Below are 15541 nucleotides of genomic sequence, written 5' to 3'. Positions count from 1 at the left end.
GGTGCCCGCCCGGGCGGCAGCCGCCGTTCCGCCCCGGGGCGAAGGTCTCCCGGCCCTGGGAGGCGCGGGCTGCGGAGGGAGGCTGCCTCCCTCTCCCCCGCCGCAGCGGCGGCAGAGGCTAGCGGCCCCGCTCGCTGTCTCTTCCCCCTCCGCCCGGGCCGGCGGAGGCGGGGGATCCCGGGCGGGCTCTCCTTCCCGCCCGCCGCGGGGAGGTCTCCTCAGGCCGGGGGGAGGAGGGGGCCGCCTGGGAGCCCTTGAGGGCGGCGCCGGCGGCGGCCGCGGGGAGGCGCTGGCCGCCCTCCGCCCGGGGCTGCCTGTGCCGGCCGCGGCAGTCCCGCTGCCCGCTCGGCGCGCAGCGGCCGGGCATGGGGGAGCTGCTGCCGCTGCTGCTGCCGCTGCTGCTCTGCCCGCGCCCCGCGGCTCCGGCGCCGCCTCCTTTCTCGGCCTGAAGCGCGCCCGCACTCGTGGATCCCGGCGGGGAAGGGGCCATGGGCCGCCTCCCCGAGGCGCGGCGGCTGTGAGGCGGCCGGCGCTCGCTCGGGGAGCCGGGAGGCTGCCGGCCGGCCGGCCAGCCTGCGCCGGGGGGGCTGCGGCCGGGAGGGGAGCGCCGCTCCCAGCCGGCGGCGGGCACGCACGCAGCGCCTCGGTGCCGGTGACTCGGGGGTGCCCGCTCCGCCGCCCGCGCCCCCGCCGCGCCCGGCCGCGGCGGTGGATGGATGCGCCATGGCCACGCTGGTGTGCCGGGTGCAGCTGCTGGATGACACCGACCCCTTCAACAGCACCAACTTCCCCGAGCCCACCCGGCCGCCGCTGTACACCTTCCGGGAGGACATCCCGCTCGCCACCCAGCTGGCCGGGGTGCACCGCCTCCTCCGCGCCCCGCAGAAGGTACTGGGGGAGGGCGGCGGTGTGGGGGCACCGGGCGGAGGGCGGCGGCCTCCCCGCGGGAGCCCGGCGGCGGGGCAGACGGGCCGAAAGGCGGCGGGGGGGCCCCTGCGGGGCGGCAGCCGGGGCTCCGCGCCCGGCGGGGCTGCGCGGGGAGGGCGCCCGGCGGAGGGGCTGCCCCGCAGCGCCGGGGGCGCCGGCTCCCTGCCCCGCCGGCTCCCTGCCCCTCGCCCCGGCAGCGCACGCATCTCCTTCAGTCCCGGGGAGAAGCCCGGGGGGGCGCCGGAGGGGCTCCCCCGCCGCTCTCGTGCGTTCCCAGGCGCCTTCCAGGGCAGCCACCGCCTCTGCTCTCGCTGTAGCTGCTGCACGTTGTCCTCAGGAGCAAAAAAAAAAAAAAAACCCGAACCCACCAAACCAAAGCCCTAGTTGGGTATCAGATACTACATGCCTGTCCTTTGCTAGTGACTGCTGGGCATCTGGGGGTATTGAGGAATACCGTGTTGTTTAAGGACAGCCGAGCTGCGAGGAGCACGGTCGCGCAGGCAGGATCCGAGCTTTGCTGTGGCACGGTTTAATGAGCGAGGCAGTTACAGCAAGGGCTTTGGTAAAAATAGCTGCGTGTCTGCTGCCCTTGAAACAATTGGTACTACTAGTCCCTCTTGCGAAGAGCTGCAGCGTGTTACTGCCATGGCCCTTGTCAAATCTTACCTATCTCTTCTTGCATACTTCTTCTAATACGTATGCTGGCATCTGTAGTTCTGCCCTTGAAGTCAGGCACCCGGGCATGATCCTTGAATTTTCAGTTTTCAAAGCAATGCCATTGATTGACATCATCATAATGTCCTTTCATTATTATCTTGTATCTGCATGTTAGTTCTGCAGAGTGCACCAAAGAAAAAAGGAAAAATGCCCACTTCTTGTTTCTTCACAGAAGAAAACAAAGTAAAAGTTGTAGAACTTTTATTTGCTGGCCGATGGAAGTGGGAGGAAAAGACTCTCTTAACATCACTTGCTGTATTATATCTTGCTCTTGGGAGCTTGTGGGAAGACGACAAAGGGCTGTGTGTGCCCTTAGATTTAAGGATATCCAAAACCCCATAAAAGTATTTCAGAGAAAAGCTCTTGGAGCAGACAGAAGTTTTGTATTTGTAGAACGGTTTCTCGCATAATAGTTGCCAAGGATACAGCATCCAGCGAACAGAGCTCTGCCTGACGCACAAAACCTTTGGAAGCTCTTGGTGCGCTGGGTCAATTCTGTTTTCATGTGCTCAGTCATCCCCAATTCAGAGGCTGGTCCCATTGTTTTCAAGGGAGGCTTTTTTTGGAGTCAGAGCTAATTAAAAGAAGGGCAGGACAGATTCCGACACCTAATGAAGTAAATAAAAAGATAGTTTAAAATCTGGATATACAGTTAATTCAACCTCATTTTCAAGGTTATTCCACTGTGTTGTGCTTTGCTTTTACTTTGCTTTGAATACTGTCCTGGCATTTTTTTTGTAACCCTATACTAACCACCCCCCCCATTCCCTCCCCCCAGTTTACTGTCTTAGGAACCACCCAAAACCCATGACCACTTCTATACGTTTAACTCCTGCCCTGTATTTCAGCGTACAGCGTGTTTCTCAAGTTTAGTTAATGTTTGGAAACTGGACTTGCAGACTTTGGATGAAAGATGGCCTAAGTCTCTAGAGATGCTCTAAACCCAGCTATTGAAAGATAGCTACTCTGCTAAAGGCAAGTCCTGGTCTGGTGACTTGTTAATCTGAGGTTCTCACTCTTGCAAACATTTTGTTTCTGCTATTGTAATGATGTGGGCAGGCTCCTTGAAATCTGCTTACATGGTTACAGTTACTTTTGTGTTTGCAGAACCAGGGCCTGTTTCTAGAGTGCCTTAATTATGTCTCTTGGCCTTCTCTTAGCTTCTACAAAGAAGGAAAAAAAAAAAAAAGGGTTGATTAGACTTGTTTACCTTTAATAGTTATGCTGAAAGGTTAGTTCTTTGTGTGCACTTGCAGTTAGCTCAACCTTTCTGTGTTTGGCATGACAGCTTTCTGTGTGTGATTTTTTTAGAACCAACTGATCTGTGTTGCTTTTATGGACAGGCTTTCCATTTTCTTTTTTGGAGGTGGGAATATTCTTTCTGCAGCTTTTCCTCAAGACTGTATTCACCTGGTCTCTAGAAGATCACCACATTAGTTGAGCAAGAAGGATTTTGCTCCATTTCTCCCAGAGATCAGGACAAACTCTGTGGTTCTGGAGGAATGCAGCTGTCAAACCAGAGCATAGGTTGAAATTCAGGTGTCAGTTCACGTTGACGCATTTGAGGCTTGACTGATTAATTACTTTGAAAATTAGTGAATTAATGGATTGATGGTCCATTTAGTATCTTGATGGTGACTAGAATAGAGTATCTTGAAACAGACTTAGGCATTTATAGCTCAAATACATAGTAATGCTGATGTCTAAATCATTGCTGAAATCTTAGAAACTGTTGACCTTTTTGCCAGCGAGTTGGAATGATCAACACTAGTTTCTTTCATCAGTTTTTAAGTTACTATCTTTTGACTTGGATGAATATTCACTTATTCTCTGAACAGAGGTGCCAACTTGCTGCTTTCAAATCACCAGCTGGTTTGTACATCTCCTCGTAGACAATGTACTGCTGGGGGATGTACTTGAGAGAATGAAGTCAGTAGCGGGAATCCAGCTCACTTCAGTGGGTGTCAGATTTCGCCATTGCTGAGTTGAAATTTGTAGTGACGACAGTATTTTTGTAGTTAATAAAATAACTTGTATATTGCAAGTCATTGTAAGTTAAATATTATAAACAATTATTAAGAAAACCATTTAAAACTCAAATGAAAAATGCTTTGACATTCTGACCGGTCATAGTATGTCGTTAGTAGCTTTTTTGTAGTCATCAAATGTTACAGTTTGACTCCAAAGGGCAACATTTCTTTAGTCCAGTTCTTTGGAAGTACAACTGTTGATTTCATATGTTGGTTTTACTACTTCTTCTCTTTAAACTTACAAGTATACTGGAGTCTGGGTTGAAGTCTAGATCTATGAAGTGTCTTCTGAGTGGCAATGGTTTTAGATCCTTGTGGAGGAGCGCAGTGAAGTTAAGTGACTGAGTTCTATGAACGCTGTCTAGGATGGCCTTTACTGCCCTGAATGCATCAAGTATCTGGATGAAGTGGAGCACCTAAACCGGTTGACAGGGAAAACTGAGAAGAAGGGTGCCTGCAATCATTCTTTCACTTGGAATTAGGTGCCTAATTGTAACCTCCTCCCTCACCTTTTTCCCCCCCCCCGCTTCTCTCTGTGCGCACACCTTTCCCTACAGCCGTACCTCTGGATGAAGCAGCTTGCTGTACCCTGGGCTGCACTCAGTTTTGCCTTGTGTGTGCGGCAGGCAAGCCCAGTGCTCATGTGCCGAACTGAACCCCATGGGGCAGGGCACTGCCGTCAGGAACCCTTGCCTTAGGTATCCCCCATGGTTTCAGGTGCCTTGGTGCTAGACGGTGACACACCATCTTAGTTGCCGATGCAATGAAGTACCACAAATTCTGCTGTGGTATTTTTAGCCACATCTACAAATTCTTGCTGAGTAACTAAGCCACGTCACACAAATTTTGTGGGTTGCTTATATTGATTTGACTGCCCAAGGTGCCATTTTGGATTTGGCTTTTACAGCTTTGTTTCTGAGGATTTTAGGTGTCTCTTACTGTCTGTTGTATGAACAAGAACTGAATCTAGTCTGGACTCTGAATTCAGATGTCCCTTTTTGCCCATTTCTGTGAACCTTGGGAAAATTCAGAACTGGATCTAAATTTGTGGCTCAGGCCCAGTGCCAATAATGGGCTTTGAATCTAATTTGGTACTTTGGGTTTGTTGGTTTTGAATTGCTTTGAGTTACTTGATACTTATGAGTTGCTGACACAGGGTCGTTCAGGAGAGTGGATATACATGGCCTATGTCAAGTGGTGTGCTTTTTTTAGAGATTTTCATTATGCCTTATTCATATAATTACAGCATGCTGACTATGTTGCCATACTCTGTTTTCACATCCCACAGTACTGTTCTGTGTTGGGGCAGGTCTGTAAGAAATACATGTTTACAATAATATAGGAAATCAGACTGTCTAATGTATCTAGAAAATGTAATTGAAATACTTGGTGTAATAATGAAAAAGCAAAATAATCTCACAGCGCATATGCTGTACTGGTGGTCATGGTGGAAAGGGGAGATATAGTGCTATAAGGATAGTGGTTTTGACCTCCTGTTCCCTCTGAGAAAACTGGAGGCAACTTCTGTGTTTAAATCTCTTCCAAGAATTTGTTATTAGGAACAGTGTCTTTCAAAAAACAGTGGTGTAAGCAAATAAATCCAATGAGCACTAGAGGGATTCAGGAGTTTCATTCATAAAGAAACCATCCAGATTTCCATCTTCAGCTGCTGTGATTTAGCCCTAGATTAAAGCCGGGGCTGACTCTGGGGCATGGTGTGATGTAAACTGATAGCAGGGGCTGTTCCACCGGGTTGTGTCCTGGCATGGAGCTCAGCTCTGGCATTGAACTCAGTGCCAGGCTGTATTCTGGCATCAACCTCAGGTTTTCTGAGAGCAGAAAACCTACCAACTGGCTCCTTTTCCCTGGGTTTCCTTGAAGCACAGTGGCATTAACAAATACCTTGGTGCACAGAGGCTAGGCAGAAGTGGGAGAAGAGGGGATGGTTTGGATCCTGATCCTGCTGGAGGCAGCGGTAAATGGAGCAGCTGTTCTCTGAAGAGAGCATTTTTGGGTTGGTCGTTATGCTCTTCATGGGAGCTGAAGAATAGAAGACGGAAACTGGAATATTGTCTTTGTCCCAGGGAAAATGAACCCACGGGCAGAGGAAACTGGCTGATATCTTCTGCAAGTGTTGCTGCTGAGGACTGGGGAATATTTTAGTTGAGGGCTGTCAAGTTGCCTAGGTCTTCCATATTCTTCCTGAGGCAGGTGGACATCAGCCCTTTCTCATCCTTCGAGAGACGAGGGGATTTAACACAATGATTATTTCCAACAGGTTTCCAAAGTGTTCTGGATCTAGCCAAGTATTTCTGGAGCTGACAAAATCCCGTGCTTCAGGAGATTGACCCTGTAGTGGTCGTGTGTGCTTGAATTTTTTAGGGAAGCATTTATGAGGGCAGAGGAGGTAGGATCCAGCTCTGTTTTCTGACTTGAAAGCACAAGCTGCATCAGAGTCCTGTGTGAAACACACTCTTCTGGGGGAGTATAAACACCTGCCCAAAAGCACAACTGTGAAGAGCTGCCCAGTCTCCAGCAGCTTGCTGTCTTTTGCAGTGTGGGCCTTGAAAGGAGCAGAGGTACCCATACAGCCGACACAAACTAACTGTCAAATGCTGGGCTTTATCTCTGGCAGTTTAACCTAAGAGGTCTTTGAAGTTCTTGCAAGGTTCTTCTGACAAGTTATAGTTCGGGCAAGTTAGAGTTCAGTTCAGTTGTTTGATCTAGGCTTAAAAAACGTATTGTAAAAGCAGGGGAGGAGACCTATGCCAGAGATCTAATTCCTGAATGTGACACTTCTCTCTTGCAAGTCTCTCGGTCTGGCTGCTCATAGCTCAAAAGTCTTTGTAGAGCTTAGTGTCAAGAATGATGGGAGTGAGTGTGCTGGTAGTTCTCAGGGTACCGCTAAATTTTGAAATCACAGATTGGTCAGATGCAGCCTCTGGAAACTTGCATCGCCATGCATTTACTGGAGGTTTGTAATCAAACAAAGGAGGTGAATAGGAAGAAATTAGACCTTGCTGTTGTCATACCTGAGACTTGTACTTACAGTTACAAATTTTGATGTTTTCTTTCAAAATCAGTTGTAGATACCTCCCTTCTTCCAAATTCTTCCAGAGTTGTTGTATGAAGATTGCTAATGGCTTCAGTTAGCAAGAGACTTAAGATGACTTAAGTCCGTATCTGTGTTGGAGGAATGGTCAGAGAAAGACGTGGAACGACTGCATGTTGCAATCTCCTCTTCTTCCCGTGTTGTCTCAAATACGAACAAAAGTTCTAAAAACTTTCAGGAAGAGTTTTCTCTTTCCAGTGCTTGCACAGCCATCCTACCTCGCCAGTAAGTAGGGTCTAAATGAGACTCCATTTTCTTTCTGTCTGATCTCACACACTGCGTTGTGAGGATGAGTATTACAACCCGTGTGCAACTGTATGCAAGGCAGTTGGGCTGTAAGTCACCCATCCATCACATTATCACCTATGATAACGCTACTCGGTTTTACAGTCTACTTCTCTGACCAGAATTCAGCCAGGACAGGTTGGTACCTGTACTCTTTCAAAGTGTCATGTATTTTTCGGTGACCCCGAGTGGTCTGGGCTGGGGCTATACACCTTCTTTGGTAAACAGTGCTTAAGTAGGCTGTACCCGTGTGCTAAGATATTACTTCATTACCGGCTCAGAGGAAAAAAAGTGCCAGCTACTACACCTCTGTCATCACTTTCCATACCACCTGGATTGCATTATATTAATATTAACTCTATATTGTATTACAGTTACTAATAAGACAGCAAGGAATGTTGTTACATATTTTTAGCAGAGGAACAAGTTGGGACAAAAGTAGCCGTGAGCTCCCTAGGAGGCCCAGCTACCTAGAAACATCTGCAACCATCTGCCATATGAAACTATTGAAGTAAAGGTGAGTGAGACTTGAAAGCTCACTTCCCACATGTCATCAGCTTAACACATATATATTAAAAAATGCATTGCAGTTTCCAATTCCAAACACTTAAAAAGAAGTAATTCTGTCATTCCCAGCATTTTAAGAATGCTTTAAAAAAAAAAAAAAAAAAAAAAGAAGGAAAAAGTATTTACGTTTTCCTTTACTTTCAGTATGACTACTTATGACTACTTGACTTTAGTAGTCATACTTCTAAACTGACTTTCTATCCACTTTGTGAGTAGGATATTTATTTGAATTAAAAAGTCGTGGAAAATTGCTAATTTTGATCCTGGATGCCTAGTCACTATTGCTAAACAAGGGCAACACATTAATAATAATCTTTGGTCATATCAGTTGTCATTTTACATGGTAGTGCTCAGTAGGCTGAATAGCAAAGAGTGGGGTGACTGGAAAAGCAGCTTCATCTCCTTTTAGTCATAGTTCTAGAGTGGTTTTTAAGGCAAAGTGTATATACTTGGAAAAAAGAGACTTGGACACTGTTGCCTTGTGTTTACTAGCAGTTAAACTCTTGATATCAGGAAGATGAGAAAAAGCTGCATAAACAAACAAGTTGTAATACAAAGTCAAGTCAGGTATGTGTGATTACATGCAGTAGTGGAGGGGTGTGCATTGTTTGAAGCTTTATGGTTGTCAGCCACAAAAATAGTAAGCTGTATCTTGTGCTTTGTGTAGGTAAACCAGTTGTATTGCTTTAACTTTGATACAGATAAAGCAATACAATTTTCCTCTTGTACATAGCATGCATGATTATATTGGAATAAAATGTACTTACAGATAGCTTGTGTTTCCCTATTTAGGAAAGAAAGAAAGTTATTCCTTCATCTTAGTTTCTGCGCTATCTTCTGCTTTTAGAAACTGCAGACTATGCTAGTTAAAAAGATAATTGTAAGTAACATTGATATTGATTAAAAAATAAAAACACAAGACATTTCAGTGCTGTTCTTTGAAGCTAGTTGCCTCAGATTTACTAATGAGTCCTTCAACTTTTGTATGTGAAATTGAGCAAATAAGTATTTCCTTTAGAATTGTTAACATACTATTGCAGTCACATGTAACAGCTTCAGAGGTAAAGTAGCTGCTTCAGCTGGTGGTGAGCTGCCTGAGGATTTTGTGTCTAGCTTTTCCTGATGGCTCTGTTATCAGCAAGAAGATGGAGCTCCTGGGCCCTCTCTGGTGGGGCTGCTCAGCATGCTCGTTGTGAACCACCTGGCATGATTTGGGGGCTGGCAAAGGAGGCCATAGCTGTGCCAGTTGGTTTGCTCATCCAAGGGTCCTATGCAGGGAAAGGCTAGCTGAAAAAGCATGTCCTGTCTGTTTTCTTACTACATTACTGAGAGGCTATTTTAGAGCAGAGTTTGCAAGGAAAGAGCATAACAGCAGGGCATGCAATCAGGACACCAGTAGGAATCTCATCTGTGCTAGTGAAATGCCAAATGGGGACTTGTGCCTGGTTTTTGTCAGGGTGGAACAGAAGTTCTGAATTTTCTCCAAAGCACCAGTGATGACCCCGCTCTAGCTGTGGGGTAGACATAAATAGACTTTTGCTACTCTGAATCACTTGGAATTTTACGGGAAGTGGAGAAATCAAAAAATCTACCCTCTGTTTGTTACCATACTCCAGCAGCTGTCCCTGGAACGTGACCTTTGGCTCCACACACAAAGGGTGGGTTTTTTTTTTTCCTCTTCATCTCTAGCATTGTGAGGGAGTTGGCTTGTAAAAATCTGGAGTCCTCTGCCCTCCTTATGGGAGGTCTTGGTGTCTCTGGTTGGGGAGACTGTCCCAGGTTTGCCAGGCAGAGAATTAAGGACACCTGTTGAGCTTTATTCTTTGCACCTGAGAAGTGTAGCAGTCCCGCAGGGCCTGAGCAATTAAAGGCGATGAGCAGCCAGACAAGAAGAGGAAATGAGCAACAAGGGGGAGAAAGAAAATGGTGCCATTTCCTGTGACCCTGGGAAGAAAGGGGAGATTCCTGGAACTGTAAGGTTCATCTGTGCTGCCCTGTCTCACAGGCAGTGAGGACCTCAGTGCCTGACCATTGCCTATCAACAGTAAGTGAATTTGTGGTATTTTCTTTGTGTTTTGATGTGTTTTGGTGTGGTGTTTTGATGTGTTTTGTGGGTTTTTTTTTGTTTTTGTTTTTTTGTTTGTTTGTTTGTTTGTTTTTTTAAACTCAGTCACTTTCAAAAGGGTGCCAGGACTGAGAAGTCTGACAGTGGTGAGTGCCAAGGAGAGGAGGTGAGCTGCACTCACCTGTTTTCTGGTTATGAAAGGGTGTTGGTTCTAAGGCTAGTGCCTTCTGAATTTCAAAAGCTTCCCTCATGAGGCATGTTTTGTCTAACTCCTTCCTTTAGGCATCTTTATAGGAACCTGTAGTGTGATTTGAAAATGGGTGTTTTTTGAGAAACTGTGCACCTGGGGAAGAAAAGGTACTGCATGGGCAAATTACACTACTTGTGCTTTCACTCTCTACATGTGTTTCTTCCTTGTTTTCATTATTCTTTCTTTTAAGTACTCTGTATCATGCTACCAGTTGAGTCAAGCTTCTCTAATAAATGCAGAAGGCCTGTAACTCTGTAGTGACTGCAAGTAAGGTAGGCAGGCTTTATTCGCAAGTGGAAAAGCAGGGTATAAGTAACACATGGTATCTTACTTCAGACAGATGTGACTGATTTCACCTGTGTTAGTATTCTAAATGATTAATGTATTGCAGTGATCATTGCTGGTCACAGTTGAAGGACTCTCATTTTACTGTGAATTTTTTGTTCTGGTTTGATTATAATATGTGAAATGTTTTTGTCTTGTGGCTGTACAAGGCAGAAGGAAGTGCAGTTCTTCTGGATTTAGTATCCACTGTTGTTTGCCTGTGACCCAAGCACGCACTTCTTGTCTTATGCAGCCTTCATTTTATATTGTAGTACTCCTTGTTATGCTTGCTTGGTTATGTCCCCTTTCCACATTTTTTGAGCAGCAGTGAGCTTGAATTGTTGGAAGTAGTGCATTTAGGTTTGTTACACTTGCCTTGTAGATGGTAATGTGTTCTTGTTTAGATGCTGAGTTCAGTTGTTGCTTTTTTTGGCCTAATTAAAAAGTTAACTTGTCTGCAGTGTTGTTTCAGCTACTGTGTGGTGGTTTTGCTGGATGTTATTCTGCCTCATGTGTATGTTACTGTAGTTAAGCTTCTTCTAGATTGAGCTGTGGCTTAAGAAGGAAAATGAACCATTTTTCTGATGAAGTTGAATGTTGTGGGGGGAAATGGTGGAAGAAAACCCTGATCCTTTAGAAAGTAAAGGAGTATAGTTTCTGAGACTCGGTCTGTGTTTCTCAATTCAGATGCTACTTAATTATGCTTTGAGGTTTCCTGTCTTCTTGGTGGACTTTTTTTTGCTTGGTTTTGAAATATGGATGAAAAAAGCCATCATAGTTATGAATGTGAATTCATGCTAAGCCTAGAGTATGCCCGTATCTTTGAGTTTCTGGACTTACCAGTCAGATTCTCAGAGTTCAGTTTTTCTGGTGCTTTTATTTCACTTGAAGAGAAGTGATCAGCACTCAAAAACTTTGGAGAAACAACCACCTGTAGTAAGTTTGAAATCTGGAAGCTTGCCACAATGGAGAGAATTATCTCAAGATACAGGTATTCTTTCTTTGCTAATTAGATGTACCTTAATTTATATGTGTGTTGAGCCTGAAAGTTTTCAGATCATGTATGTGTTCCTTGTAGTCTTTTTCTTGTCAAGGGGTCTGAATGAAACATCTCCTAATGTTCATCTGTACAAAGATGAAGAGGAAGATAATATTGCTTAGGCTAGTTTTCAGAAGCTCTATCAAAAAAAATCAATGGTCCTGGGAAACTGGTAATGAAACACAGCCTTACGCTTCCTCACATCATTGATTAGAATTCAGCTTCAGTTTTAGTGTATGAAAGTCATTACTGTTTGATAGATCATTTAGCTATATCCTAGAGGGTAAGTGATTGCATTGTGGTGTCACTTTTTTTTTGTTTTGATAGTCTCAAAACATTGGGTCCTGTAGGTCCTAAGTCTGAAGCTGTCTGTTACACAGAAAGATCAGTGTTTTTCATTTTTTAAAAAAAGTCTGTATGGTTGCAGGGGAAAAGCCTGAAAATGTGACTCTTGAAGATTAAAAAGACAGCAAGAGCTTAACATGTTTAATTAAGAGTTAACACTTGAATGTATAGAAACTTCTTGGCTTGAAGAAAAGAAATTTTAAGATATCTTTATTTTTTTCAGTGTCACGAAAGATATTTAAAAGCATCCTTGCAAATGCTGATTCAGAATAGGTCCTGTAACTGCTACCTCAGCACAGAAGTTCAGGAGCATGCAGGGTAAGGACGGAGTTGTCTCCTCATTGGCAGTATTTTCAGGACAGGCTTGAAGTGGGCTGCTTTAGCGTTGACAAAGCTAAGTCATCTGAACAGCTGTTAATGAAGGTAAAAAGGATATTGATTTTCAGCATTGCCAAAATGTTGTCCTTCATGAGCACTAAATCATATTGAAATGAATTGGAGTAAAACTGTCATTTGTTTTAATGTTTTCCTTTGTGGACTATTAATCAAGACAGGCGAGATGTGAGTGTATGCTCTGCCAATGAAGACATCGGCTAGCACAGAGCAACTGTCTGCCTAGCGCTGCTCCTCCCAATGCTGACTCCAGTTCACCATCACGTTCTCTCAACATGTTTCAACATGTAATTGCATTGGCCTATATACAGCAATGTGGCTGCCTTGGGCTTTAATCCTACATGTTGTAAGAGCGCTGATTGAATTGCAGGCTAAAAATAGGCTTTACTCAGACATGCTGTATGCTATCAGCTGCGCTTTGCTTTGGCAGTTTGTTGGTAATATGACATAATTAAAAGTTGACAAAGGCAATAGGTAGAATGCTGTCCAGCGACTTCTAGGATTTTATAGTTGAACAAGGTATTTTTCCTAGCTGATGAAGTTGGCTAGTATGGTTACACCTTCAATAAGTGACCTACTGTATTAAATTCTTCAGTAGTTCTGGTAGGCTGCTGAAAGAATGCTCTTGCCTTAAAACCATTCTTTAGATTAATGTTGCTTCTGTGGGAAAGCCACTGGTAATAGACCATAGCATTTGGAAATCATTATGGCTAGGTGTGATTTGAGTGACAAAAAGGAGATTAGAAATATTTTTCAGTGAAGTGTAAGTTGAGCTATATTTACTTCCTTTATGTTGTTATGGTTTGTCACTGATATTCCAGCAAATATTTAAGAAAGATATATGCAGCTGACGAGGGGGGAATAGCTTGCTATCTCACGAGTAGTCATCAGCTAGTGTTATTTTAAGAAGTCTCAAGACAGATTGATTAAAATTATACTCTCGTGTTCTTCATCCACCAAATTAGATTTCTTGAAATAAAAACAGTAATCTAAATCTCTGAGATAATTAAGCACCAACTCATAAAATATAGTTTGAAGAAATATTCAAATGAGAAAAACTTTTTCCTTAGTGAGTTCTTCTGAAGGAACCGGCATGGGATGCAGGCCGCCAAGTACTCAGACTCTGTATTTAGGTGATAAAATCGGGGAAGGGAAAATAAACTACAAACAATTACTGTAAGAAGATTACTTTCTTGGGCGATTGTGTATATATGTAGATGCAATCAAAGCAATGTTGTACCTACCTTTGCTTTATCATGTTGGTTATTTGTCTATTTCTTCTAAATAAGTTGAGTCAAGACTGAAGTGTGTTCTGTAGGTGAGTCACGGGAGGTTAACATTGAAGTCATGCCTGCCTGTTGCTTTTTAACAGGCTGGCTGTTTGACGGTTTAAAATAAAAGTGACTGATCTCATGCTGCATTTCCATGTAGCTACTAATAATTTGTATGGTTTGAGTTCTTTCTGAAGGCAGATTCCTAAGAGAACCAAAGGCTGGAGTTAGGGTGATTGTACATGAGAAGAAGGAGGAGAAAAAAAAAAGTCTATAAAGTTTTCCTGGCCCAGAAACAGGAATACAATCATAAGCAGGTTGTTAGCCAAATTTAGTATCTCTTGTAGGCTGTACTTTGTCAGTTGTAACTTTGAGAATAGGTGTTATGTCAAGACATTTTGCACGAGAATCTGTTCTAGCAGACTGAAACCCCTGTTTATTTTTGGATATCTCTGTTAAATATTGATAGAATTTGTTGTGAGAAATTGTAATTAGCTGCTTGGGGAAGTATACGAGTGATGTGGCATGAGTGTTCTTACCATAGCCTGTGAGAGCATAGTTCTGTGACCTTGTGCCCGTCCTGCCAGGGAATTCGACTCTTTTATTTGCTGTTGCAGTGGAACCTATTTTGGCTTCATTGTAAAGCTGTCACCACTGGGCAAGGACCTGAGTGGCGCTCGTATTAGTGTCCACCTTTACGAGCTACTAATAGAAACAGAAAAACCTATTTCCTTAATCAGATGCTATTGAAGCTAATTACTGTGTTCAGTTTGTTTTTGTTGTGGAGAAGGGAGGTGAGTGCAAATCCGCAGCCACGGAATGTTTATACAAACACATCCTCGTATTTGGGCAATTAGAAAGGCGCATGTAGTGAAGCAATCTTTGTGCCACCTCTCATTCTTCCTATCCCTTCCCCTTGCTGTTTTTCAGTATTGCAGCCTGCACTCTGTAGCTGGAGGCACAAGCTCAGTTTACGAGTGATGGTGGTTTGCGGGTCACTGTGAGTCAGCCTCCTCAAGGAGACAGATTTTTGCCATTGATGATAACTACTTCGTTACTCTTGATGGATGAAACCATGGTGATTGGTATTGCGTGTGAGACAACTGTCTCAAGTAACCAGGGCATGCTCCTTTCTCCCGCTGCAGGTAAAGGTGGAAGAAAACTAGCCCGGAGAGAGGCTGTAGCTTTTCAAGAAAAGTGCTTATTTAAAACCTGGAAATAGTAGTATTGTAATTTCTTGATTCTCAGAAGCAATTTCTGAAGGGACGCCTATGAAAAGGGTGCTGCTGTAGCCTGCACTGCTAACAAAAAGATAAGCTAGGAATGAAATTATATTTAAGCTGTGAATTAAAACCTAATATTGAAAGCCTTGTGTACTCATGCCCACATTACTCGGTTACAGTTGGGAAATGTACTGTTAGTTGCAGAGACGCTTGCACTGGGTAGCATAAATTTGACTTGTAATTTTCTGAGGTCACTGAGTGAAGAGCTTCTGTTTGAGGTTGAGGAGAGTTAAAGCTTTGGAGCCCTTATACACAGATGGATAGAACTGGTAGAGCTAGTACACTAGTGCAAAAGGAAAAAACAAACAAAGTCCTTGTAATACAGACAAAACCTACCTTGCCCTTGGATGCACACATACATTTGTGGCAGAACAGGGAATGCAAAATAAATATTCTCTTTCCTGTATCAACTCTTGGACAATAGCCATTCCTTCTTCCCAGAAGCATGAGAGGTTTTGGAGCGTGGGCCATCAGCTCTTTGGGCGCAGGAGCGGGTGGGTGGGCGGAGGAGAGCGGCGCCTGGGATTCCAGGAGAAGCTCTTCAGCGGAATGCATCCTAATGGCAAAATTGGCGTGAAGCTTAAATACCAATGTTGCTGCTGGCAGATTTTAGAGTTAATGTTTTGTTTATGCAGTTCTCCTTTGGGTGCTGTATTGTGCCCTTAACATAGTCTCCTAAAGCTGTGCAAAGCAAAACAAAGTACTAAGCTGATGAGCAAACTTTTATTCACACCTTGTTTTGTTCTTCTCCAGGAGAAAATAGGTTTGTGCTTACTCTGTTATTTTATGATTTGGGGGCAGGGGAATTATTTTGCTGTCTTTAAATTCTTCAAGCTTCTGTAAGTGAAAATAAGGTTAAAGAAGTATGTCTATTGCTTGGAACAAAAAATATTAAGTCTTTCCAGCTTCCTTGAAAAAGGTGTTATACCTGAG

The 15541-nt window shown here is 44.2% G+C and overlaps 1 protein-coding gene across 3 annotated transcripts in view; it reads left to right on the top strand.

Moving 5' to 3' along the window:
- Positions 1-723: 723 nt before the first annotated feature.
- The window catches only part of FHOD3 (formin homology 2 domain containing 3), a gene marked incomplete at both ends in the record, with an annotated part of 399092 nt that continues 384274 nt past the window's right edge, over positions 724-15541 (top strand). For all 3 annotated transcript variants that reach the window (XM_082304478.1, XM_082304477.1, XM_082304476.1), the window contains one exon: positions 724-888. In XM_082304478.1, the coding sequence (XP_082160604.1) occupies positions 724-888 (165 nt within the window). The remainder of the gene's footprint in view (positions 889-15541) is intronic.

This window comes from Platalea leucorodia (assembly GCF_965183815.1).
Source record: "Platalea leucorodia genome assembly, chromosome: 1".
Classification (NCBI taxonomy): Eukaryota; Metazoa; Chordata; class Aves; order Pelecaniformes; family Threskiornithidae; genus Platalea; species Platalea leucorodia.
Note: the sequence above shows the minus strand (reverse complement) of the source record. Positions and strands in the feature narration are given on the sequence as shown.